Source organism: Bradysia coprophila, unplaced genomic scaffold (genome assembly GCF_014529535.1).
Source record: "Bradysia coprophila strain Holo2 unplaced genomic scaffold, BU_Bcop_v1 contig_415, whole genome shotgun sequence".
Classification (NCBI taxonomy): Eukaryota; Metazoa; Arthropoda; class Insecta; order Diptera; family Sciaridae; genus Bradysia; species Bradysia coprophila.
This window is the reverse complement of record NW_023503670.1, coordinates 673,831-701,559: the sequence shown is the minus strand read 5'-3', so window position 1 is coordinate 701,559 and position 27,729 is coordinate 673,831. Positions and strand designations below refer to the sequence as shown.

Genomic DNA, 27,729 nt, shown 5'->3' with positions numbered 1-27,729 from the left:
TGGAATCCCTGAAACCCCACACACATAACAAATTATTTCCATGTTAACAGAAACTCTCTAAGTATCATTTTTCCCAAGATATTTCTATTTTACTAAAATCCAATATGGCCGCCGGCAGCCATTTTGTTAGGAGACCGGAAATAGTACCGACGCTTTACATTCGTTAATACCTTTCAAACAAAAAAAAATTCATGAAATTCGGTCAAAATTTACTCGAGATATTGTCAAAATACACCACGTTCACTGTACTTCCGAGTAGCCAGATAAGAGCTCACTCCAAGAGACCTAGCTCACGCTCCGGAGAACATAATTTCATAAACTTTTTTTTCCCTGATTGGTACGGTCAATACCTATCTAATAAAGCTAAAACGAACGAAATATGTTCAAATGTGGCCGACCTACAAGCAAAAACTGCTTGCCGTCCTGTGCCTGTTCCACACCAAGGGGTCTAACTCACGACTCGGTCATCCGATTTCCATAAACTTTTTTTTTGTCGATCGGTATTGTAAATACCTTTTATTTGACGTATCACTTACAAGTTTAACGTTTAAATGTCCGGAAATATCTTTGAAAAACCGTAAAGCACTTATTGGGCCACAGCTCGGGAGGGGTCGATCCAAAATCACTCATCTTCGAACTTAGCCTGTCTTTTGACATTACCAAACGGGAAAAAAAAGAATTTTCAAAATCGGATGCGTTTTACTCAAGTTATCGTGCAGACAGACAGACAGACAGACGGACAGACGGACAGACGGACATTTTTTTTTCGCGGATTTGGCATCTCTAGACAACCACAATAGGTTTCCCCTTTCTCAGGGAGTCCAATTCGACGTGTTACAAACGTATGCGTAAACCTATAAGACCCCAGTACTTCGTACGGGTCTAAAAATCTTCGAAGTTTGTGTGGCTGGTGAAAGGTGATCAAAAACCGAAAACTTGCACTTTTCTTACAAAAATTTCTCCAGTTACGCGAGCCTTACAGGGTCGTATGGGGTGTCATTAGAAAGGTGAAGACATATACTATTAAGCCGAATACGGATTTATGGGTTTAAAATTCATCGACACTGAAATATGTGCAGTTGAAGTTTTCAATCGAAGACTTACACTGTTCTTACTGAAATTTCTCGACGTACACAAAACGTACATGGTCGTGTGGGTTTGAAAGGTAATTTAATGTGCTTTTGGGCCAAATAGGGTCTTATGAAGTTTGGATGCACCTAAACATTTCAACTTCTATTTTATCTGCTTAAAACAGTTTTTCGACAAGAGTAGTTGTATACCGCAATAATTACCGAAGCTTATCGTTCAAAAACACACTTAAGATTTTCCTTTGATCACAAAATGTGTTCACCTCACGTAATGAATTACTTTCGCAGCTTCCAATGTAACCTACCAATACCGCTTCTTATACGATACATGGCAATAGTTTGTTTTTGCCGTAAATTTATATCGACAAAAGTTGACAAATAAAAAACGTAAAGCAAATATGTCTTTTTTGCAAAAAAAAAAATCTTTTCGATAATATAGGGGCATTTTAACGATCTTCAGAACGTTAGAAATATCCAAACATTTTGTTTGTTTGATTTCGTACTCATATTTATTTACAATTAAACAAATCACACCTCACCGCTGTGTTACAGTGTTGGAATTTTCAAGAATGCTTCTTTAGCTTTTTTTTGTCTGTGTGGGTGTTGTAGCTAAATTATTTGTTCATAAAGTCTAATGTCTTGCTTGCTATGCAGTCTCATAAAACATTCCAAAGTGAAGAGATGCTTTAGCTTTAAGTTTACAAAGTGATCAAATTGTAAGTTTCATACAAGGTTTACCGGTGATGTAAACGCTGAAGTAGTTTGTTGATATTGAAAATTGTGTCGAAAAATTCAAAAGAATTTTGAAACTTCAAAAAAAAAAAAAAATTCTGAAAGTGAAACAGACCTGATTTAGGAAATAATTTTGATTGTGTAGTCCGTGGTTCCGTTTAGTGAAAAAATCGAAGCCAATTTTCTAAGTGTAACAATTCGACAAAATCAGTTTTACAGAAATACTCGATTCGATCATGCACAAAAAGACATTACCTAGCCATGCTGTTGAATTTTCTGATTTGTTTTATGGCAAAGCGAGCTCGGACATTTTGCTCGGAACAGGGACAGGGCAGCTGCCTTGCTCGGAAACATTTTATTGCTCAAGATCAGTTAAAATCTCACTGATCATTCCAAACGTTCTTGAAGACAAAAAAACGTTCCAAATTTTTGCCTCAAATGGCATAGACTGCGGATTAACAAACAATGCGCATTCTTCTGTATCATTCAACACACACGTTTTGCATTGATAACAAGTTTTGAAATTATTCGATTATCTGAATAGTAACAGCCGCTACACACGTACCATTACAATATTGTTCGAGCAAGTATATCATTGGCAACTTGGCATCGTTAATTCAAACAGAGATTCTTTTAAAAATTTCATTCAATTTTCTCGAAATTCGAAGGTATTTGGTTTTGTTAATTAATGCGCAACAACAAGTTTCTATTTACATGCATGCCCTTCACGGCCCTAATATCACGCCGATCAAAAAACTTATAATCCAAATGAACCTGAATTTGCTATGTCTACTGTCCCTTATGTACTGTGTGTAGTAAATATGACGATATAATGGAAGCCTCTGTAATATAACGTTGAAATGACATCATAACCACGAGCACATTTTTTAAATTTAAATTTTTAAACTTGGATTATACAACATTCGAATAATAAAAACAAAATAGATAAAAGGGATTAAATACCCTTTTGTTGAACGGATTATGCATTGTGCGAAAATCGATTCCCACTCTACCAGACGGATTCATCGAAGCTAAAGCTCAATTCTATTTTCATTTCTGCTTTTTTTTGTTTTCATCAATCACATCAGTCGCTTACACTTAGTCACAATAATAAGTCGTTTTCGGTGCATTAAATTTTGATTTATTGACTTATTCAGTCGCGTATATGTCACCTTTTTTGTGATACACCGTTTGGATTGGCTGTATTGAAGAAAAAAACTTGTTTCCTAAGTATTAGTCATGTTTGCTTGTTGACAAATTTATTGTTAGTTTTGATAAGACACGCGTTTCGCCGAAGTTGTAATATAGTTTGTTTGTTATTTTGTTTCCATTACGAAGTGCTAAAAATGACAGAACTTAGTCATCTCTTTTACGATGCACTAATACGTTGATATTGAACCACCTGCCTCGATTTTTTATACAGAATTATTAAATGAACGAGAGATAAACGACAATAAATTTTGCGTAAAAACTAATTTTGTTGTTCAGAAATTTTATGGCAAAATTGAAATTCGATAATAAATTCACGTGCTCAGCGGTATAAACACTTTCTATCCTTGTCATTGCAGATATGAATAAGCGTCCGAAATTACCACCATACCAAAGAAAGAAACCCACAAAGACAGTAGACAATTATTTCGCAATGTCAATCAACGCAACGATGGTTGATTTACCCCATGGTATGGAGCCTCTAGAACACCAAGTTGCCGGTCATACGTTTCAACTGGGCAATAAAACATTAGGTAAGTACGAGTAACTTGATTTATCTGCCTAGAACGATAATCTCGATGTTATCACTCTAGGGTAAATTTGTGTTCTCGGCAGATAAAATAGGGTATGCCCTTCGGCTAAGTACATAACTTCCAAATCGTCCAAATACACAATTTAGACAGAGGGTGCATAATCTACTATTTCTGATCTTATGTGACTACTGTACTACCCTGCAACGAACAAAATGTTTTGGGAGAGTAAACGTATGAAAATTCTCTCACAAAATCGTGTATCTCTTTTGCACTACGTTTTTTATGCTTTGTAGGGCAGTATAGTCTAGTGTCCAAATAAATTACGTTTTGAATCCCAAATAGTAATAGTGGTCAATGTTCACTTTAACAGTACATTACTGATATAAGGATTTATATAAGAGCCGTATACGCATACGAGAGCTTAGTAAAATACGAGGAGTAGTCGACGTTGACTTTTTATTATTTTATCTGTAATCCAAAGACATTTAAGTATTAAGCACGGTTTCCACTACTAAAGAATTATTGAGATGCTGTAATTTAGATTTCATTTCATTTAACTTACCGTCGATGTTTTCATTGAAGTTCTATGTCTTCCATCAACGCACTCCTAGCATGAATGGTACTCAAAATAGAGTACTGAAACGGGACAGTGTACCGAACAAATTTTGGCGCTGTAAAAAAATCTAGGAAAAATGTTCATACAAAATAGTACTCTATTTGGCAGCTGCCACCCGAACCACTTTTTGCTTGAAGTGCATTGCTTCCATCTGTGATACTTTCTGTAAGTTTCAATTTCAATTCAAAGCATTAAAATGAAAACATACCCAGGTGGAAAACTCATTCCAAAAGATTTGTTCTTCTTTTCACTCAGGCCCGGACTGGCTATACTGGGCGATCGGGCGATACGCCTTTTGCTTTTGGGCGCTCCTCAGACCAATAAAGTTTATTTAGGCGCCTCTGATCATTTTTCAGTCAATTTGCCCGATGCGCCTTTTGGTAGCCAGTCCGGCCCTGTTTTCACTTGTAACAGAATGCAAGTAGTATGAACTACGGTTCTCAGGCCCGGACTGGCTTTTCAATTTTTGTTAATTTTTTTTTTAAACATTGCTCGGTGAGCTTTTTGGTAGCCAGTCTCTGGTGGTTCATATTTCTGTTGACCGAAGTCTTTAACAGAAATCGTATAAATAATATGCTTATCCAACTAATGCAAACCTATTCCGAACAGGAATCATAAAGAATAAAAACGACGGATGCGTTCTGAAATCATCGACAAAAGAGCTGTGCCGTGAACGAGAAATCAAATTTTACGAAGAATTGCGGCAACAAAATGATAATGATTCAATGTTACTTAAGGAACTAGTCCCAGAATATAGGGGCATCGAAATGGTAGTAATAAATGGAAAACCAGTAAGTGGTTATGTGGAGTGGAATTTGCATTTTCTAATTTCCCTCTTCTTTTCTCTTTCTTCATTTCAGATAGAATTTTTAAAACTTGTAGATATAACCCATGAAATGACTGAACCATGTATTATAGATATTAAAATTGGTAAAAGGACTTGGGATCCACTAGCTTCCGAGGAAAAAATGATGGAAGAAAAAGTGAGTCAGAAAAATGTGTAAGGAAAAAAGTCAATTGATTGTCAATTTTGAATCATTCCAGCAAAAATACAAAGCGTGCAAACAAAACCTTGGATTCTGGTACGAGCCCGATTTACTTTGACGCGTCCTAAAATCGATTTTCTTTTAATTGAGTCATTCCATTGCAGTATCCCCGGTTTTCAAGTATACGACGTCACAACTGGTCGAATAAAAAGGTATGGAAAGGAATACGGAAAGAAGTTGAATGAGACGACCGTTAAAGATGGTATGGGAGTTTTCTCAACTCAAACCTACCGTTCCAACTAACTTGTCACCTGTTTCAGCATTGAAAATATTTTTAAATTGCGAGAACGGCACCATGTGTCGTCCGTTGTTGATGCAACTATTGACGGGACTGTGGAAAGTACACAAATGGGCTCGCACAAATAAAGCAGTGAGGATTTATTCCAGTTCATTGCTGTTGGCGTACGACGCCAGACGTCTGCGTAATGTTATTCAGTCGAACTGTAAGAACAGCAGGTAGGTTTTGAACGTTTTTTTTTCTCAATGATTGTCAAAGAGATCTGATTTTTGCGTTGAATGGAACAAAAACGAGCGACTGTTTTGCTCATGTTTGTCTCTTTATACGGACGGGAAGCATATAACCAGTATATCAACGATACTCGTGTTTGATATCATAAGCCGTCTTGTCGATAACGGTTGACGTCAGGGCCTACTTTTTAGAAACTTTTAGAGAAAATCGAGAAATTCAAAAAACTTTGAGAAATTCAAGAAACTTCGAGAAATTCAAGAAATTTCGAGAAATATTTCTTGAATTTCTCAGTTTCTTGAATTTCTCGAATTCGAGAAATTTCAAGAAATTCCAGAAAATTCAAGAAATTCGGGAAACTTTGAGAAATTCAAGAAATTTCAAGAAACTAATTTCTCGAGTTTCTTGAAGATTCTCGAATTTCTCGAATTCGAGAAATTTTAAGAAATTCGAGAAAATTCGAGAAATTTCAAGAAATTCAAGAAATTAGTTTCCAAAAAGTAGGCCGTGGTTGACGTACTGCTTCATTTTTCCAGCCCATCTAGTCTGAATGGATCGCCAATTTTTCTACAAAAAACACCAACAAGTGCTGACAAGACGGGCAAATTTACTTGGCCCAATCAACCCACCGACAATGTTCAACAAGTTTATAGAAAAGTGCAAAGGTGTCATTCGGCTAAAAATAATTATGACGAAGTGAGTGCACTGAGTGGCTTGGCGACTCGAAACATTTTTTTAATTAAAACAAAATCATTCGATTGCAGGACTTGAAATCTATCAAAGAAAATTACGGATTCATGCTGGACAATCTAATCGATGGCCATGAAATCAAAGAATGGGCATTTGTCAAGATGATCGATTTTGCGCATGTTTTTCCGGCGGAAGCTGATTGTCCAGATTCGAATTATCTGTTTGGCGTTGAGAATTTGGTTAAAGTATTTGAAGATTTCCTTAAAGAGTGTGATTAGAGCGCCAGTGGCTGCTGTGTGGCCACGGAGGCAAATAAAAAGCAAAAAGTTTTCATTTTTACTAAAGAAAAGGAATTGTTGTTATTGTTCAACGGTCTTCGTACTTCACAGCCGCCTTATGATAATAATGTGGTGCCAGTTCGGTCAACCATTGAGGCTCAATGACGGTTAGATCTTTCATGAACACTTTCGTTGTGTGTAGCAGTTCACAAAAAATTATATATTGCGGCTGACGTAGCGTGTACAGACAGGACAATGGATGTATGTGTAGCTCTTTGTTGCCTCGACAGGTACGATATACTCCTGAATGGTGTAAATAAGCTGCATTCGGAAAGAAACCCGATGTAATACAGCGCCGTAACACTCTCACATCTCCATCACACGATACGATTGGCATTCCGATCTTATTTCTAGCCAAACTGAGCAATTGTTGACGCAGTTCGTGGGCCCGTTTCAAATTTCGATAGATGACATAATGTTGTCCGCACCATTCCTTCGTGCGGCCGTTCTTGACGAATCCACTGTACACATTCAGCAACGATATCAAGTCACCCTCTTCGACTTCGAATTCTCGTTTTTTCACTCGTGCGGTCAGTTGTCCCTGTCCGGAAGTGGGCTTCGAGAATACCGACTGGACCTGTACCATTGCGATGATGCTTAGAATTTCTTCGGAGCATCCCATTTGAATTGAATTGTAGAGCATTTTGCCCATCATTGCGTTGATGGGTAGTTCTGCTAGAAAATAACCGATCGGATTTGTGAGATCGCCGTTGCGGTCGAGACCATCTGAAACAGAAGTTTTTTTTTGTTGAATTGTCACATTTATTCGTTGAAGGAGGCGTTGTACTACACACCTAACGCAAATAATGTTTCCAGAGAAGCCAACATATTCTTAGCTGGAGGCGGTGAAGGGAAGTCAAACCTAAAATCGATCACATTAGGGAATTGGAACTTGGGAATTGATTATCTCTTTGAAGATACCTCAAAATGTTGTCAATTCCGAGCGCCTTCAAAAACAATATCGTCGAACACAGATCTGAGCGTCTCATTTCCGGCGGTGTTTGATCAGAAAGTTTCTCGTATTCTTCATCCGTATACAATCGATAGACCTTTCCATTTCGCATACGTCCCGCACGTCCAGCTCGTTGTTCAGCCGCTGCCTTGCTTATTGGTACAATGATTAAACTGTCTGTGTTACTCTCCGCGTCAAACCATTTCAATTTGGTAAATCCACTGTCGATGACATAGACAATGCCTAAAACAATCGGATTCACGGTTGCTGGAGAACAGTAAATAAAAGAAAAGATCTTTATACCTGGTATCGTGACCGATGTTTCGGCAATGTTTGTGGCTATGATGGCCTTTCTCGTGCCCTTTGGTGCAGTGAAAAATACCTTCAATTGGTCGGAGTTTGTTAGAGTTCCATACCTGAATTTTTGGGAGACTTTAATTTAGTCGATGTAAAAAGTCAGAGGAAGTCAAAAACTAACATTGGAAGCACCTGCAAATCGTCTTTTGGTCTGTCTTGAATGTGCTCACGCAACAAATCAACCACGTCCATCACTTCTTCTTGGCCAGTTAAAAATGCTAGAATGTCTCCAGGCTTTTCCTTCTCGTGAATTTTCATGATCGTGTTTACAGTTTCTTTAACATAGTCCGGACAAGTAGCCTGCATGTTGTACACATCAACGGGATACATTCTGCCCTCGACCGACAATATTACGGATGAGTCTTTCTTCTGTCCGGTTTTAGAAGTTGTTCTTAAATTGAAGAAATCTCTGAAAAACTCTGCATCAATTGTGGCTGAGGCTATTATGACTTTCAATGAATCGCGTTTCTGCAAAGAAGACCCATACAAATTTTGGGTGAAATCGCAAAGAAGTCCGCAACGTCTTACCTTCATAATTTTCTTCAAAAGTCCCAAAACGATGTCGGTCAAAATGTTACGTTCGTGAGCTTCATCGACTATAATTACACCAAACTTTTGAAGCAGAGGATCGGCAAGCATTTCTCGTAAAAGAATGCCCTCAGTCATGTACTGTTGAACACAATTCACGTTAAATAAACTTAAGCGTTAACAATTACAGTGAAAAATGAACGTTAAACAAACTAACCTTCACACAAGTACCTGCACAATGTTTATCGACAAAGCTTACACTAACGCCTACAGTGTCTCCCAGTATTTCACCTCTTTCATTCGATACCCGGTCTGCAAGCGTAATTGCTGAAATGCGTCGCGGTTCGGTTACGCCAATTATCCCGTTTCCTTTCAGATGCCATCCCAATTCGTACAAGTACTGCAAATGTGAAAAAAGGAACGTGAAAAACTAATGAGACCTTCTTGCAGACGGCTCAATATGATGTAGCCTGTCCTCGTCACAAGAGATTAGTAAGCGATTAGGTCTGGTTAAGTCGTTATTATTGTAGCAAGGACTATTAATGGAAATCGCTTTACCGATTTTTGCTAAATTTTCACGTTTTTCTCCAAAGCTATGCCGAAAATTGTCCCTGTATAACAAACTTTATGAAATCTATAAGCACGGCAGAGTAAAGTAAACCAGTCCTGAGCGCCCTTTTTTTCGGGAATTAAATTATTTGATTTATGTCAGTGTTGATTTGAGTTCAGTTTCACACAGTGTATTAGGTCCCTAATTTGACGTTTCAAAAATGAACCGCTACTGCCTGGTCTATTTTACTCTGCCGATAGCTATAAAATGAAGTCAAAGATTTAGTATCAAACACTAGGTAAACAATAATTTATGGTAATATATGCTTGTCGACTGTGGAAGGTCAAAAAGATATGAGCACAATACTTAACACAGGCACTAAGCAATTATGCATAGATGACATTCGAGTTACAGTACTTTCAGACGTGACCTCACTTATTACAAGTTTCGTTCATTCATTGATTTTTTTTATGTGGATGACATTTCAAACGTCCTTGAAGATGATCTATCTAACGTGTATACGTCTTTGACGTCTTTTCATTGCATGCTTTTCACTTGCTCAAATTATCCCTTCAACGTTAACGTGCTCAGTTCTCATTCGATCTTTAGGGCAACAATTAACTCATCATGATCATGTAACAAGCCCGTAACTAGCCAGACGGTTGCTAGGAATCTCGCGCCGCGTTATTCACAATAATTCACTTTTTGACACATTTTGTATAAGGAAGATGTCACTTTGTGAATTATTGTGAATGACGCGGCGCGAGATTCCTTAACACCAGCCAGACAATTCAGGGAAAATCCGCTGGGGCAAATCGAAGATAATTTTCTTTTTATATGGCGAAATAAAAAAAACGGTTTTTTGAAATTTTCAGGGGTGGCTAGTTACGGGTTTGCCATGTAAACTGAGAATTGAGAACACAGAATTAATAAATTGTAAATTGCACCAATCACGGCAGAGTAAAATAATTCTCTTTTCACTTAACGTGACTTATGTGGGAAAGGGAAGAGTAACGATACTCTGTTAGAGTCTACGGGATTCTCATTCCGTTTTAGTTTTAGCTTTAACTGCTTTAACTGCTAGGCATTTCAGTTATGTGTGTTCCCAGAAGCAATTGAAGCGAATGAATGGATTGTTAGGCTGCACATGTCGCCAGCTGCTGGTACCCAGGATGGCAATGGCAACTGAAACGATCCTCAGGCCTTTGAGACCATCTAGACCCCCTAAACCGCTGTGCGTCTTTCTGAAGACGACAGGTAAAATACCCAATGTTGCTAAGGTTAATTTTACTCTGCCGTGCACCAATTAAATTGTCTGGTGTAGTTTTCAATTATTAGTATATTACTTCCGAGGTTCCAAGTTGTAACACCCCACTTATCAAATACACAACTTGGAACCTCGTAAGTACAATGCTTTACGTGATTAGGCAATGTAAATGAAAATTAAACATGCCGTAACACGTAAACTACATTATTAACATATATGAGGGCAAGCATCGAGACTTCCTGATCAACGCAATGACTGGAAAAATTTATCAAAATTCGTTAAAACATGCTTTTGAACATTCGAGTGAAATTAATTTTGCTAATATGTTCGATGTTCCGAAACATCCCTAACCACAAACAAGAAGGGTTATGTATAAGGATTTGTTACTCGGGTGCACTAAAAACGGTGAAAGGTTTGTTTACTGTTTTTATGATTAGAAATGAGTCCAACCGATTGAGCTACCTGACCTTAGAGTTGTCTCAGGTAACGATAACTTTTGATGGGATTCGTATGACTCTCGAAAAAATGGTTGTTGTGTAAATGGTTGCTAATGCAGCGGTTGCATAGTAAAACTCCAAAAAACAATAAATTTCAAATTCAAATTATATTTTTAACATTTTTTCATTTGTTGTTGAGGTACATTAGAAAGTTATTCCTTAAAAAACACATTTGGTTACGAAACTATGTAATTAATAAATTAAACGAGATTTTCCAGTAAATATTATATTCTCAATGAGGTTCGTTTTAATATGAGGCATATAGAACATTGTACAAGTTAAACAAAAAAACTACAACACGCCTTCATCTTCGTTCGCAACGATTCTCATCCATAAAAGTTAATCGTAAAATTTTATAATCAGAGACAGTCGAACGCGAGAACAGTTAAATATTTTCTAATAAATTTACACAAAGACTCCTCCCCTAAACTCTCTATCTACACCTTGCTTTATGTATACAATTTACACTTTTATATATGAGATTCAGTTTAAAACACATTTTTTTTCAGCTTAACAAATAATTCATTTACAATTTAAAATAAGACTTAGTTCTTTTTATGACTTCTCGCGTTAAGACGGCAATTCAGCAGGCACATGTTCATCAGAAATTTAGTTTACTTTTTTTTTGACTTTAAATGCGATTTTTCCATTTCGTTCATTCGATCTAACTTGAATATTTTGACAACCAATCGATTGTCGTTTAACACTACAACGATGTATTATTACCGGTCAACGATTGGAATATAAAATTTTGAACGTCCAGCACATGCATTTCCGTTACACAAATGCACACCAACAGAATGATAAAGCCGGAATATTGAATCAGACGCAAAAATTCCCACAATTTGTCGCAAAAAATGCTTAGCAGAATGCAGTGCAGCATCGAATGAACGTTTACGATGCGCCACAGCCAGGCAACGCCAATCAGAAACCAATTCGATTTGAACACAAACATTTGCTTGATGTACTGACTCGGTAGCAAATCGTTGCGCTCCAATATGTCTTGATAGATGGCAATGTATCGATTCCAAGCGGTCGAGCTTAACAGCAATTGACCGGAGAAACATAGAACTTTACGAGCTACTTTTTTGGTGGTAACTTTCACTTTGTACACAACACCCGATTCTGGATTTTTCGTATCCGAAACGGGTAGAATAGCTTGCAGTTGGGTGTAGCCACGACGTGGTGGATTATTTTTCAATTGCACAAAAATGCCTATCATCAATGCTATGCAACCCAGACCATCACACAGTCCATCGATGTAGTAGCCTGTCGTCCCGATTTCTGATCGTTCGCCGCGTATATGTTTCTTTTGTCTGGCGACATGACCGTCTAAGTCATCCAGAAAAGTGCGAATTTGGAACAGAACTACGCCGACACGTCTATAGCCCAGACTATCGGATGCTATCAACTTTGCGGCCAGTATCGCAACGAACACATGGAAAAACGAGATCATATTCGGCGTTATCCAGTTGGACTGCGAACATTTGACAATGTTATCGAAAATGGTTGCCATCGGAGCGAATAAATAGTGATTGGTGTGGTCGAGTAGCAGAGCTTTTACGGTAACATGGCACAATGGATTTATGTCACACGATATCCATGATACGGATTCATACGGAGTGCTTGATTCGATTGTTGAAAATGGAATGCTTCCAATTGTACTGGCATGATTGATTGTCGTTTCTTCTATGATTGTAGTGTTTGTCGAATGAAAGCTACGGTCTATCGGATAATTTTGAATGCGAAGATATAAATTAATATCCATGAAAATATACCATCCCATCAGTACGAATAATAGCGAGAGCAATATCTTTGAAATGTAGGAGCTCGGACCGACCATTTTCCTTTAGTTTTTCTTTTTTTTTTAAATTTTTTTCTTTTACTTTCTTAGTATTATAGTAGTCTTGTGTCCAAATGAATTAAATCTTCTTTGGAAATAGTGGATTGTACTTCTGGATTTGTACTAATATCTCTTCGGTTTCGTTTTTTTTTTATTTCAAATCATTTCTTTGAAAGACATGATCAGCATCTGAAATAAAACAGACGATAAATGTTTTAGATTGAAGTACAAATTGTAAAGAAATTGGGAATTATGATCATGAATGTTAATTTACGAACGAGATAGACTTGATCGAACATCCCTATCAAAATTAAAATTCCACTTCAAGCAATAGATTCGTGATCGCATTTCTAATTGTCACTGAGAGGACTTATAATGTTAGATATTCATTACGTTGGAACGAGCCACGAAAAGTTCTAAGGTTCTAAGTCTTCTACGAATGTCTAACACCCGAAGAACCAACACATACTCAACTTTCATTTTGATAGTTCGTACGAGAGTTCGTTTCATAGAAAATAATGCACAACGAAAAGTGTGTTAACAAAGTTCAAAATCTAACAGTCGTCTGAATACGAATCTCAAAGTTTTTGATGCTCTTATTTGTGCAAGACTGTAGACCAAATGTTTTGTAAAAGAACAAAGGGGTCAAACTAAAAAGTCACTACAGGAACTTTTGTACCAAGAAACAGAAATTAACTCAAACCTCAGACTTTACTCGCTTCCATTTATGGTTGCTACGAATCAATTGATTTTTGTTTTGTTTTCCATAAACTGCGCGTTTCACTTTTTTCAGAAAGCCACCGGTTGAGTTGTCGTTGAATCGTTACTAGTTTTTATAGATCTCTTATAAGAACGTGTAACATCTCACAATATATCAAGTTACGACAGCCATAAATTTGATAATCCGGTTAGAGGTTATTGTATGACACTAGATCCCACCTTTTGGGCGAGTCAGATCCCTTGACTGACAATTTTTCTAAATGCATTTTTGATCTATTTCATTGCATTTTCATTTTTTATTGTTAAGCTTCAGGCACTGATTCCAGTTTACTTTTTAGCTGTATTCATAAAAACTTTTCAAATTTAATCCATGTATATATTGACTTCGCGGAAATGACAGTAAATTTTGACAAAAAAAATCTTTGGAAACCATCAAACGTAAGGTGGAATGATTTTTGACCACTTTTTGAGTGCTCAATTTTCTTATAAATTTTCAATTTTAAATATTTTCAATCAACCGTAAATCATGAATAAAATATGACTCGTGTAGATTATGCCCTCGCTTCGCTCTGGTCGCAAACTTTCCACTCGTATGACCTGTCTATTATTCCGTTTGATTGCCTTTTTATTACATCAGAGTAGATGCGAAGTATGTTTTGTGAATGTGCAATGAGGACTTTTTCACAAAATAAAAAAGTGCGATAGATGTTCTTCTCTGACACTTTTGCACAAAAAAAACAAGTCCCCCGGTACTTAATGTACCTTTACAAGGTGACATGGTAATAAATGAACTTTGCTAGTTTTTGGTGGATCGTTAAAAATAACTCAGTTTACCAATATTGGTAGCAATAGACCGTGTTCATATGACTTAATTTATTTTTTACCAAATGAACACATCGAAAAAACATTCCGAATATGTATAAATAGCTGAAAAAATATTAGTTAGTATTTTTAATTTGAGTATTACAGATTTAAAAAAAATGTGAAAATTTAAGCGCTTAAACAGAAGTACCACATTCTGAATTACCAGAGTTAAAACGAAAAACCAAAATGGCGTCGAATGGGACATTTTAATCGTTGTTGATAAAATGTCAGTCAAAAACAAAAACGATCAAGAGCTATGTCGACAATGGAGTTCTTAAAAGCAAAATGTTTTATTAAATGTTTATGTGTTAACGGGTAAAAGGTGGTCCATAATTTAAAAAAAAAAGTAGAAAACTACTGAGTGGAGAGTTTCGTTCGAAAATTGAAATAAATCAGCAACAGTGATAGAAGATGCTAAAGGTGTTTAGAAAGCAATGTGTTTCCAATTTTGAAATAAATTTGTTGCATCAATTTGCGTCTTTTTTGTTTAATACAAACAGAAGTGCTTTTTTGTTGTGCATTATAGTCTATAATTTTTGTTAAAAACTCTGCCAATTACACGTTCGATGTGAATTCTAACGCCCGCTAGCACTTTACCGTTCATCAAATCTGTTGACATAGAAACAATAACAAATAAAATATCCCTATCAGCTGTGGAATAATATCCCATATTTATATTTTTTAGAGTTTCTGCTACGAAAAAAATGACCATGCGGATGGCAACGGGATGGCAATGTATATTTTAAATATTTTTTTAAAAATAAATATAATTATTTTTTCTTATGATTATCATGGTAAATCTGTTTTTTATTGAGATTCGAAACTTTTTTGTCAAAATAGCACACGGTCTATTTCGACTCAATAATGGTGAAGGGATTTAAAATAAGTTAAAAGCAAAATAAAATGATCCCTCGAATATAATTTCCCATTCACAAAACCTTCAATCGTGAATAAAATATCACGACTCGTGTGAAAACTTCAGACTAGTAAAATTTTTACAATATTCTCTTTGAATCAATTAATTCCATGTATTTAAAAAAATCTTCAGAAATTAGTTGAGATAATTCATGTCATATTGCCTGGAAAAATGTAACTTTTTCATTAAAATTTCTTACACTTTTTCCCGTTTTTCCATAGCTTCCAGATCCTTAGTCATATATAGCGCATCTTCGAACTTAGCCTTTGGATTTTAATTCCACTTAAAAAAAAGAATCATCCAAATTGGTTGAGAATTACTCAAGTTATCGTGCCCTCAACGATTTTTTGTTACCCACATTTAACGTTTTTCATATCATTTCATACATTTTCAATCACAGTGAACCTTTTTGTTACCCACATTTTTCGGTATTTTCTGGGTGTCAGGGAATCTCGCGTTGCGTCATTCACAATAATTCACAAAATGACATCTTCCTTATACAAAATGTGTCAAAATGTTAATTACTGTGAATGACGCGGCGCGAGATTCCTAACAACCATTTTCTGGTGTAAGACCCTGACTTTCAGTCAAGGGAATAAAGCCTTCATGATAAAGGGATGCGTTGGTATTATAACAGAAAGAGATATATCCATCCAGTCAACTATGAAATGTTTTGTGTGGTTTTTAGACGACAATACCGTCCCAGCTGACTGAAGACGTTAACAAATGTGACTTAAATGTAATGCGGAGATTATTGGTACTACATCTGTGACTCAAACCAAATGAACCGATTCAATCAAATGTGCACCGGCAATTCAATGTTTGGCCTTCGGAGTCTCCCCGACTTATTGAGTAGTTTTAAGGACTGTAATTGAAAATAACATTGAAAGAGGCCGATAGGTGAGAGAGTAGCTCTAAAAATTAGAGAAACTGGTTATCGTAACAGAAAATCAATTGATATACGAAGACACATCCAATATACGTTTACAACATTACCTCAGAGATTACCGACCAATTCAACTAAATCAGAACGTAAATAAAATTTAATCAATCCAGTTGCAAGACATTTTAAAGTTTATTTTTGTTTTTGTTTTTTACCCTTCTATGTTCTTTCTGCTATTAAGAAGTTGGCAAGAAAGCATACACAATTCTTCATAGAATATTTAGGTCAATTCAGGTCAATACTTCCTCCGAGCTTTTGGATGAAAAATGGCTGAATAAATGTTGTTGGCGTATGAATTTCATTGTAACTCCAATGATTTTCATCAGAGAACACAGAGCACATTGAAACCATTTGTTTGTTGAGTAATAAGCTCATTATAATTATCCCGCCCAAACAATTGTGTCATTCTCTGCCATCGTAAATATTTACAGATCATTTAGCTTTATATACACACGCAAAACGTTTGTTTGCTATTTACGCATCCAATGTGTCTGATTGAAATGTTCGGATTTCGAGAAGAGAGGCTACTGTCTATCATTTCCTTAATATAATTTCTCGGGTTGCGTTCAAGGACGCTCTGTTGAATCTCAACTGGATTGAAAATAGAAACAGAACATTCATTATGGAAAAGTAATTTATATTATAGTCAATTCACTTTGAACATCCATAAAAGACGACAACTTCGGAACCGATACAAAATCAATTGAAATCAATTGAGATCAATTTAATGAATATGTGGGTAAACATCAGTCAAATGAGAAACTTAAGTCATCCAATAAACTAATTCTCATCTCATTGGACTCCAATGATTGTAGAACTGAGCTAAAAAAAACATGCGGAAACCTTCAATATTTAGTGCAACTCCCGCACACTTAATAAGAACGGTTAGTCAGCTGTTATCGACGAAAAAATTAATCGATGAACTCTAACTTATATGACAAAATATTTGGTACAACCACTGCTCTGCTTCTAGCATGAACATATGAAATATTCGGAGGCCTATGCATTAAAATAGGTCTTGCAGTTTCTCGTAAAGATAGGAGTCATGTTTTCTTGGTGTGAATAACCACACACAATACATGCAATCGTACACGCATACATAGTTGAAAATTTGTAGGTTTTTTGACGTTCGAAAAATGAGTGTTCGTGCTAGAAACAGTGCTATGGTACAACAAATGAAGTAAAAGATTTTGGAACAATCACTAAGCGATACTTGCAACATAAGTAGTAAGTTCCACATGGATAGAAACTGTTAAATCAACAGTGTTAAACATCACTTATTAACTGCAAAAATGAACAGTGATCTCTAGTTGACGTACATTGTAGTCTTATGGAACTAAATTTAAGTTAAAACCAGTGAAGTAAACATTAACATCTAACATTAGGTACTACTTTGGACCTAAAAAACGGAGTAAAAGATTTAATAATGCTTGTGTCGTGATAAGTTTGCCAGTTCTAAAAGGTTAATCCAGTCAACACAAAAACACGATTTTCTGTTCCTCAAATAAAATTACGTTCAAAAAGTAAAAAACGATGTCAACAAACCTCTCAAGTATCCAAACAAAAATCCCTTTTTCTTGTTAGAACACCCAAAGATAAACACACTTCAAATGCAGGCGTAAATATACACTGAACAAAACATTCAAGATTCATTTTGTACGTTTCGTTTACTATATAGCAACGTATCGACGGAGAGGAATTAATAAACAAAAACGGAAAAAAGAGAACTGTTCTGAGCACCGCACGTGTACCCATTAGTCTCACTAATAATTTTCTTTAACATTTTTCATATCAATTATTACGTTTAATCAGAATGAAAAGAAAATCGTTGGATTTTTGTTGGATATTTTGTTGGATAGAGAAACATAAAATTAGCAACAACCTTCAACGCGGAAAAAAATATCGGTAGACTGGGTATGACGATATGATTAAATTGATAAAAACATTATTAGAGTGACAATAAATGTTAATAAATAAGTAGGTGAGATAGGGGACGATGATAACGTTCGTACAATTTAAAACAAAACAAAAATAATCAAATAAATTTACCTGTGGAACTTGAGTGGATTTACCGCTTCCCGTTTCTCCGACAAGCACTGAAACATTGTCAATTATTTCCGATTATTATACCGACTTCCGGACATAAATACTGCTATCGATTTTAGCATTTTACCTAGCGTTTGATAGTTCTCCAAACAATACAGTATTTGATCGCGATAATTTCGAATTGGCAGCCGCTCTCGTTGTGCTTGTATCGTTAGCGAATGATTCGAATTATACACAAAAGTTGTCACCTCATCCGAGCCGACACAATCTCGTTCCGACGCAAAGGAATCGTCATCTGCAACAAACACAAAATATCGTAAAATATAAAGTTGGAAATAAAAAATTTTGTTCGACGAATGTATATACATCGAACAATATTCTTTCAATGATTCCGTCTTAGCGACGATTACGATATATATGACGCGTTATAATACATAATATTGTATCCAGTTTTGGTAAAAATGTTTCGCTCTCGAAAGCTGTTAAATTCTATAAATAAATTACGTACAATCAAGAGCTACATCGACAATAACATTTATAAATAAAAAGGTGACTTTTTTTGGGGGGACGTTTGTTGAATTGGAATTGTTGCGTGCCCGTGTCCGAAAACAACACCATAATATCACAATATAGACATTATATTAAAAATCAATGCCTAACGGCTATAAATACATATATATACCGCGGGTGTACTGTGTTTTTTCAATACTCAATTTTCAAGCTTATATTTTATTACTACGCGACCCATTCCATTCAATCGATATTGTTTAGTAGTCACCCGTAATTACGGCACCTTATTTTATCATAATTTTTGTTGTTGTATAGTTGAAACCGATAATTTTCAAAATCAATTTAAAATTAAAATTTGTTTCCGAAAGATCGCACGTAACAATAAACCTATTGACTCCAATTAAAAGCTAGAATTGAAATTGTTTTCAATTATTTTGATTCGTTTTTTTTTTAGCCTTTTAAATGTATAATACTATGGATTATAGTGGTGAATATTTAAAGAATTTAGATTGACTGAACCGGGGCAATTTGGAATTTACATAATTTAGTCGTAAAATTCTAAGTTATCAATCGAAATAATGTTGAAATGGGGGAATAGTCAATCAACTTTGACACAATTAGAGCACACGACACTTTTGATTTATTACAGAAAATAACTTCTTTCCGAAAAGTACTTAAAAGGTCGACAGAAATTGTTGGCAATAATAAAGTTTTTCTTGTTAAGTTGTTCGTAATTTTTCTATTTTCACAAGTAATTAGTTTTCGTCACTAGTTTTGCTACACTGAGAAAAATAATGGACACAACATTAGTTTGTTCAGCTAAATACACTCACGGAAAAGTGGATTCCGACATATTTTCTGATTTTAGAGATGTTGTGGTATGAAATTGTTTATCTAAAAAAAATTCGTCTAACAAACGAAGATCTAGATTGTATATTTAAGTGTTTCGTTGTGGGTCGCTATAGGGCGCCAATCAAAAAATCCGAAAACACAATCTAGATTCACATTTGTTAAACAAAATTTTTTGTGAAAACAATTTCAATCCACAACTACTGCCAAATCAGAAAATTTGTCGAGAGATCGCTTCCGATTTTTTTGTCAGATTTCAGAATATTTCAGGTTGACCTGATCTGAATCATTTCATAAATGTTTCGAGTTCAGTTTGGGAGATTCAGTAGTAGATTAATTTAGATACAAACTTAAATTTCGAGATGACTTTTGTAGTTGCATTGCATTTAATAAACAAAAATTCATATTGATCGTCAGGGCCACATAGGATCTTCAAGAAACAACTAATTTTATATGCTAATAACAATGACAAAAATAAACAATGATCTCAGACTAGGCCTCTAATATACAGAGAAATTTCGATGCAGTACAAGACTTTGTACCAAACGCTAAGCGATACTGAAAACAATAGAATTAGCAGATTTCATCGTATCTCGATACTCTTGGCAAATGTTTAGCCTAAATTTGTGAGCAAAAATATTCGTTTTTTGATGATTTCTTTGAACCAAAATCTTTTTTTGAATTTTTGAATTTTTTTAAATTACAATTGCAAAATTTTAGGACATCCATAAACAAAAGATATCCGTAATTCAGTGTTGCCTACCTAGTCTTAAATCACTGATAGATACATATGAATTTCTAAGGCGTTAAATGAGTGATCGACCTCCTTTCAAAATGAGATGCTTTTCGAGTTATACCTCTGTCTGACAACACTGAATTGCGGTTGTCCTTTAAGGATTATTTCATTACTTTAAAGTGAACATCGATAAGTGTAATATTTGTGAGAATTGATAAGAAATGACGTTTGCCCGATGATTGTTTGTTGAAAGTTCACACGAAAAAGGTTACTATTCAACCAGTCCAGCTCGTTCATCACAGTTTGAATAAATAAATAAATTGAATACATACGAAAGACTGCCCTTCAATGTTCATCTGTTTATACATCTTTTATAGTATCACAATCTGGGTCGCAATATATGAAGACACCAAATTTGTAAAACATAAACAAAAATTGAAAACCTTCGCTGTAGTAACTATATTATAACGAGGTATAATGAAAATCACAAGCAACATCAGCATTATCAGGTTCATTCACTCTAAATTTTTATTGCATCACATTTTTTTTTTTTGAATAGGCAACACTGGACACGACTGTGTTTTTTTAAAGTAATTCTATCAAAACTAATATAAAACCACCGGAGGTTTGATATCATAGAAAATTTTGTAGTTCGTTTGTTTTAACATTTGGTTTATCTGCAGCCCATTGCAGTTCATTGCTTATTCTCCAAATTCTCGACTGAAAGTATCTTAAATGTGTCAGTAGAACTATGTAAAAAATTTACGATGAATATTGTAGAATTTATGTGTTCTAAAAATACTCAGATATTCACATGATATTCACATAATCTCGGAACACATGGTTAACAGAATAGATCCATGGTAATCGTTTAAGTAACACTGTGTCTATATCGTCTATATTCATTCATAGTACCAAAATAAACTGATGACGTTTTGAAGTCGAGAGGAGTTTTTCCCAAAGACTTATTCACAATCAAAAACGTTTCGAAATGAACACTAAAGAATTTTTTCAGAACTCACTGGCAACGTATGCAATCCCCATGAGAAACTAGAAATCAGACGGTTGTATTAATTTTCCAAAACTCACCAGGTTTTAGGAATTTTTCCTTTTGTAACGACAGCATAACGTTAGAAAACAAGTTTCCAAAACGCTTTATTTGTCGACAATTACCAATCCACCAAATACGGCATTTATTTGATGTACTGCTGTTCAAGGCCCTTCAATACACTATAAACACTTTTTTTTAAGTTGAATAAAATTGAACAATTTTGGAATGAATTCTTTAAGAAAACTGAATCGTTGCTTGACTCTTATAAATGCACAATCAATATTTCAAGTATGAATCAACAAAAGGAATTCGTGAACAGACGGCACATGATGTGTACAATTTTATTTATTTACGATTGTTTTTGTTTTTATAGAAATAAACTTATAATAATTGCGCCGAGAAACTTTTTTTTATTGAGGAAATTGAAGGAACACAAACACATGCACACGCCATGCATTCGATGTTAGAACTGTTTTGGAAAGAGGTTTTTGGATTCGAGGTGTCAATTTTGTTTTTCGCAATTAATGCGTTCACATTTTATCGAAATTTATTTTTGAATGTGGGGGAAAGCAAAGTTCTGAAAGAACCTTGGGGGAAAGAATGTATGGCGTAGAAACGTTTTATATTTTGTTATCAATCATAGTCGAAAATAATCAGATTGATTACGCTAATGAACATAATCCTCACCTTTTTTCACTTTTTTCAAGATAAAAAAATTTGTGGTATTTTTCTACATAAAGCATTAAATTTCTTCTTTCCATTTTATCAATACAGTGTGTGCGTCTAGGGAGATAAATGATTCTGCTAAAATTTTGTTTTTTTGTCTTTGTTGAGAAAAATGCTTCCAGGATAATTTGTTTCTTGCACTCCTCCTGGTAGTAAATCTAATTTGCATGCTACATGCGTCGAAAACCGTACTTTTCATGTTTCAAGCACTTCTTTTGACGCCCTCAGCATGTAATAGTTATTTCCTAAATAGTGTTGAAATATCTCGACTTGGTCGCTTATTTCCCACGTCGTTCAGGAAAAACGTTGTTCCTACCTTATGCTAAAAAAGCATATTTTAGATGCGTTAGATGCGTTAGGAAAATAACTATTTTAGCGAATGAGAGCTGGAAGCCTTTTAGCGTAAGTTAAAGTTTTCCTAAACGACGTTAGGAAACGTCCATTACATAACTCGGTATAAAAATGAAATAGTCATTTGTGTACCTGTTTTGGACGATTAATTTTAGGGAATTTAGCGGATTGTAGGTCGAACTTCTTAAATCAACCGTCCCAAACAGGTACACATGTTAATTTTCATGCAAAGGGCGAAAAATTTGAAAATTTGAAAAATTACCCTAATTTTCGGTCCCAAAGCATGAAACGTCTCGTTTTCATGTGTTTTGTTGATACCGGCTTCGCCTCAGATTATCAAAATTCACAGGAAAACTGTACTTTTCATCTTTATCCCTTGTCATGTAAATGACTATTTACTGATAGTATTTCCCTAGTAGTTGTATCTATCGCATCTGTAATTTCATTTCAATCAAAAATATTTCATTTACATAATGCTTGATTTCCACTTACCGAAAAAGTACTCCGTGTGAGAGCCGTGAGAGAGCTAGCTGTCAAGCAAAAATTGAAAAAAATTCAGTTTTGTCTCTCACACGGAGTACCTTTTTTTGGAAGTGGAAATCAACCCTTTAACCTTTTCTCTCCTATCCCATCTTATATAGCATCTCAATTTTCAGCAAAAGTCATGTCTAAAAGTACTTTGTTGAACGCGTGGAGTATTTTTATGGAGTATTGACTAGAACTGCGTTAAGTCAAGGTAATTTTCATTGGTTATCTTACGATCTTTTCAACTCTAACAAAAATTCTTGAAGGGCAAGACTCTTCTGAAAAGTGAGTGAAAGAAAATTGGTTGGGCAATTTTTTTTTGCTTTATTTAAAGATTGTGTGTGTACAGCTACACGAAAACGCAAATATAACTAAACGTCTAGATCTCCAATTTGTTTTCCATCGAGTTAATGGCAGCAATTTTTCGCATTTTCTGGAGATCGTTCAATAACAGGCTGATGATTTGCTTTGTCTTCGAGCAACTTTCTGGTTGTTCCATTATGTCCATTTTGTCGTCACGGCATTCAAGAGCTGTAAAACGAAACAATTTTATTTTTTAAATTAGTCTCCAATTGAAGCTTCTCAAGACAATGTTTATCCGTACCGATTATTTGTGCTTCGATGGTTTGCAGTCGTCCCATTACGAGATTTTGTTGCTTTTGAATGTGGTCCAACAAGAGTAGCTGACACTCCGATGGATTGATAGCCGCTTCTGGTTGTGGAATTTTTACCGCTACAGTTTCTTGAGTCTGTTCCACATTAACCCCTCCGCTGCTATTCAACAAACCAGCCAGAATGCTTTGATCGACAATCATCTTATCGTCACCGAATACATTTGGTTTTTCCTCCGTGAGCGCTGCTTCCTCTTCCTTCACTGGAACTGTTGCAGTTTTGTCTTCATTTGGATCAGATGTGTCCGCTGCAACCTCCATTGGCGTATTTAATTCCTCTTCTTTGACGGCGTCCTTCTTCACTTCCGTGTTACTGAATAATTCATTCAGCGCTTCATTCGTGACAAACTTAGATTTGTCGGATTGGGCTAACATTTCGATGCCAGTTAGTTCGGCGGTCGTTGGACATTTTTCCCATTTCTTTGACCACAAATACATTTTCGGGTGGTCCTTGTTTTCGGCAATGTTTATTTTCACATTGAGACTGTGCATGAATCGTTTCAGTTCGATCAAATTACCGGTCAATGTGTGACTTTGTTTCAACATGTCAAATCGTTCGGTATGCTTTGAGTTCGCTGGGTGGTAATTGGCTACAGGTAGCTTACCAGCTAGTAACCAATCTTGGTCGTGCGCATACTTCATCGATTCGCGGCCTCTTTGTGGATTTCGACAAATATAGCAGATGTACTTCTCCGGTACCTGACTTTCTTTTTCGATGCCGTTGCAAATGCCGTGTTGCCAGCACAAACATAATTCACATTGTATCATCAATCCATCCTCTTCGACGTAGGAACATAGACAGTTGATTATTTCCTCCTGACGCATTCGCACGATTTTGATTACTTCACCGTTCTCGTTGATGTACTTTGGATGTGGCGCGTTCATTTCGGGAACGTGTTGCCGATCGTGAGCAATTGTTTTGCTGCTTCCAATGTCAACTGGTTGCAGGAATTTCAATCGAGAACTTTTGGTGGGTGATAATTCGGAAACGCTGCTCAGTGGAACTCGTCCCTCGTTCGCATCGCCAAAATCTTTCACAATGGATGCCTTCGCTTCTTGAAGTGACTTCATGAATGCTTTTTTGATGTTTCGTCGTGCTTTTTGGCGATTCAACGGCTTTATCGGCCTTCGTTTTGTCGCCTTTGTCCTTGCGGTTGGCGTTTCACTTTTTTTCACAATCGCAACGTCTGCATCCAGTGGCATTGCTTCCGGTTTCTTTGGCGATCCGATACACTCTTGCGCATGAATGATTTGTTCTACGTTTTTCTCGTTGCTGAGGCTCTGGTGCAAAATGTTAGCAATTTCTTGCGATTGAGCGATCGGCTCAGCCACCGGTTTGTCTACCTCGTCACTATGTGCAGAAATATTGGCAGCTTTTTCGCTGAAATTCGGCGATCTGGGTTCCGCTTTCACTTGAGTGGATGGTGACATCGATTTACGTTGCAGTTTTGAACTCAAATCAGACTGGTACACCTTCTCAAAGAACTGTGAATTTGGTATTTGATTTTTGGGTACCGCTTCGTCGATCGGCATACCAACCGTTCGTTGATAGGCTAAGTCCGACATATTGGGACAGACTCCCAATAATTTGGCGAGATCTAAGTGATAGTGTTTGACGTGAATTTGCAGATGGTTCTCCTTGCGAAAGTTTTTGTTGCAGGTCGCCTCCGGACAATGGAACAAATTGTCAATCAATTGAACTTTCAGTGCACCAACGTAAACATAACCTGGATCAGTAGGTGGAAGTGGAGGTGGTGGTGGATGTGGTTGTAGTAACGGAATTGACTGTGGAGTTGATGGTATTGCGCTGGCGTTCAACGAGCCTATAGAGCTCAATGGTGTGCTGGGTAGAGTTGATGATAAGAACGAACTTTCTTTCGACGAAAATCCCTGGAACGCATCGTCACTTGTGTTCAATAATAGCGGAGTGATCGATGATGCTGCTGTGGCAGCAGTTGATGCAGCCAGCAATTGCTTATTTTTCAATTCTTCTTTGTATTCATCGGTAAAGACGAACAGTCCGATGTCTTTGGCACGCCGTTTGTGAATGCTGAAGTCATAGATATCTGGATTGTACACCTCACCCTTTTCCTCCAAATACACTTTGACATCGTTCTTGGATCGGAAACGTTTTTTCGTTGGCCCGACCTACAAAGAAAGTGTTTTGAAATTATTGGTCCTAACACTGTGTGCCTGTTAAACAAACGTACCAACACAACATCCCATTTTCCAGAGACACTAGACCTTTGGTACAAATGCTTCGTCCAACCAGCCGGAAGACGCCAATCTTCAACCAATACAGTTGGGCGTTTGTGACCATCGGGCCCATCCAAATAACCTTCAGCTCCAATAGGGATTTCATTGACCCAATTGCAACACCACTCACCATCTTTCGGTACCGGTAGCAGATTCAATTTTGCCAAATCGAATTTCGGAATCGGTAGATGCGGATTGGATTTGCGACCAGATTTGTCTGATTTGGGCGTTTTGGGCTCGGGAACTTTCACTTTGGATATATGACCGGCACGAACCACTTTGACGAAACCGTCATCGAACAGAACTTCGTATGTGTCTGTGAACGTAAAATTGTTAAATTTATTGCCAACGAAACAATGCAAGCACAGCGGGGAACTTACTGTTTTCAAGGACCTTCTGTATGGTGGCTGGGAACTTTCGTGAATCTGTCCATCGAGCCAAACATTTTTCGCCGGGAACGTACGATGCAATAGGTTTCTTGACTACTTGTCTCAGACGGCTGCTATTCATCGGAATCCATTCGGTAGCCGTACTGGAACAGAAAAAACAGACTCGAAGTTCATTTCAAGGTTCCTCTCTTTATTTATGGTTCACTTACGCTGGTGCTTTCGACTTCGAGTTTTTCTCGAAATTAATCAGAACCTCCTTCTCATCGCCGTCCACTTCGACGACTTTTGCCGTGTGCCATGCTCCATTGAAATCTTGTGCCTCGATACGTGCACCCGGTGAAAACTTTGAAAACGGATCAAACGATGCTGTGGCGATAGGTTCGTTGGATAATTTCTTCGAATCCAAGGAAACTCGAATGGCTTTCTTTTTCGGTTCACTTGTGCCGGGTTCATCGACACTAGCCGATCGCTTACCCGGCGACTTTACACCAATCGTTGCTTTCATTTCCGATTTAATTTTTACAATTTCATCGACCAACTGCTGATTGACCAACGGCAACGGCTCTGCGGGCTTATCATCGGCAATGACCATAGGCTCTCCACTTTCGATGACACTATGCGGTGTTGGTTCAACGTATGGAAGTGTACCCCATGGAAATATGGTCGGCACGGCTCCTTGTTTCAATAAATATTTATTGTTTTTGAGCGGTTGAAAATCTGCACGGCGAAAGTGTCGAGAGCACACCAAAATGCTTTTCGTTATATTCTTTGTGTCGGGCAGATTGCAGTTTGTTAACCAAAACTGACGGGCAATTGGATTCAGCGGAAATGTGTGAAAAGTAACACCGCGATGCTGCTGTCGTCCTGATACGGATGGACATCCTTTAATTGTGCAACGACGTGGTGCCATTAGCAAATTATTTCCGTGATAATGTGATCTATATTTTGATAAATTCTCTAGTCTTTTATTAAAGGTTTTTCTGATAAAACTGACGCAATAACATGAAACTGACGATGGCGACCTTTTTCTTTTTTTATTCTTTTTGACAATCAATGACGCCTCTCTTTCGAATTTCGAACATTATTTTTTCTTTAAAAACGTAATGGATAAACTTTAGTGTTCACATAGCCTGAGGCGAGAATAAAAGAAAAGTGAACATCATCAAAATATTCAACAAATGTAATAGTAATTTATGCAACTAGTTGCGAAAAGTGGTAGTTTTTGTCACTAGATGTGATGTTATTGAACGAGCGAAGCGAGCATACAACGTTTTCTGCAACAAGCAGCGAAAAATGAACTTTTGAAATGCAAAACATAACTCTACCCCTTTAACATACATTCTACTGTATCAACGAAATATTGTATGAACGATCAAGTAGACTGCATTTATGTATACGCTTCAAAAAATGGTTCACTGCGATTATTTATCTCAATAGCCGAATGGTAACAAGGCTGTATACTTT

At 36.5% G+C, this 27,729-nt stretch overlaps 4 protein-coding genes across 6 annotated transcripts; 1 reads left to right on the top strand and 3 right to left on the bottom strand.

Annotated features, from left to right (window-relative positions):
* Nucleotides 1–1,614: 1,614 nt before the first annotated feature.
* LOC119082368 (inositol polyphosphate multikinase) lies at nt 1,615–6,729 on the top strand. Of its 3 annotated transcripts, none has more exons than XM_037191892.1 (9): nt 1,615–1,804; nt 3,389–3,562; nt 4,788–4,969; nt 5,039–5,161; nt 5,223–5,260; nt 5,329–5,426; nt 5,485–5,680; nt 6,227–6,386; nt 6,455–6,729. In XM_037191892.1, the coding sequence occupies exons 2-9, from the start codon at nt 3,391–3,393 to the stop codon at nt 6,656–6,658; spliced, it is 1,173 nt and encodes a 390-aa protein (XP_037047787.1). In that variant the 5' UTR covers nt 1,615–1,804; nt 3,389–3,390; the 3' UTR covers nt 6,659–6,729. The 3 variants fall into 3 exon arrangements, with proteins under 3 accessions (XP_037047787.1, XP_037047784.1, XP_037047785.1); XM_037191889.1 differs by lacking the exon at nt 1,615–1,804 and adding an exon at nt 2,882–3,050; XM_037191890.1 differs by lacking the exon at nt 1,615–1,804 and adding an exon at nt 3,107–3,284 and having other exon boundaries at nt 6,455–6,720.
* Nucleotides 6,708–21,826, bottom strand: LOC119082367 (probable ATP-dependent RNA helicase DHX35). Its single transcript, XM_037191888.1, has 10 exons — nt 21,386–21,826; nt 18,329–18,496; nt 18,205–18,251; nt 8,773–8,955; nt 8,556–8,696; nt 8,149–8,495; nt 7,974–8,086; nt 7,640–7,913; nt 7,513–7,580; nt 6,708–7,444 (listed from the first exon to the last, which is right to left on the bottom strand). The coding sequence occupies exons 1-10, from the start codon at nt 21,420–21,422 to the stop codon at nt 6,747–6,749; spliced, it is 2,076 nt and encodes a 691-aa protein (XP_037047783.1). The 5' UTR covers nt 21,423–21,826; the 3' UTR covers nt 6,708–6,746.
* On the bottom strand, nt 11,376–18,420 carry LOC119082369 (ceramide phosphoethanolamine synthase). Its single transcript, XM_037191893.1, has 3 exons — nt 18,329–18,420; nt 18,205–18,251; nt 11,376–12,901 (listed from the first exon to the last, which is right to left on the bottom strand). Exon 3 carries the CDS (start codon nt 12,710–12,712, stop codon nt 11,576–11,578), a length of 1,137 nt encoding a protein of 378 aa, XP_037047788.1. The 5' UTR covers nt 12,713–12,901; nt 18,205–18,251; nt 18,329–18,420; the 3' UTR covers nt 11,376–11,575.
* Nucleotides 21,827–23,253: 1,427 nt separating the features above from the next.
* On the bottom strand, nt 23,254–27,329 carry LOC119082366. The gene is made up of 5 exons (XM_037191887.1): nt 26,475–27,329; nt 26,257–26,408; nt 25,831–26,192; nt 23,554–25,768; nt 23,254–23,480 (listed from the first exon to the last, which is right to left on the bottom strand). The coding sequence occupies exons 1-5, from the start codon at nt 27,173–27,175 to the stop codon at nt 23,329–23,331; spliced, it is 3,582 nt and encodes a 1,193-aa protein (XP_037047782.1). The 5' UTR covers nt 27,176–27,329; the 3' UTR covers nt 23,254–23,328.
* Nucleotides 27,330–27,729: the final 400 nt, after the last annotated feature.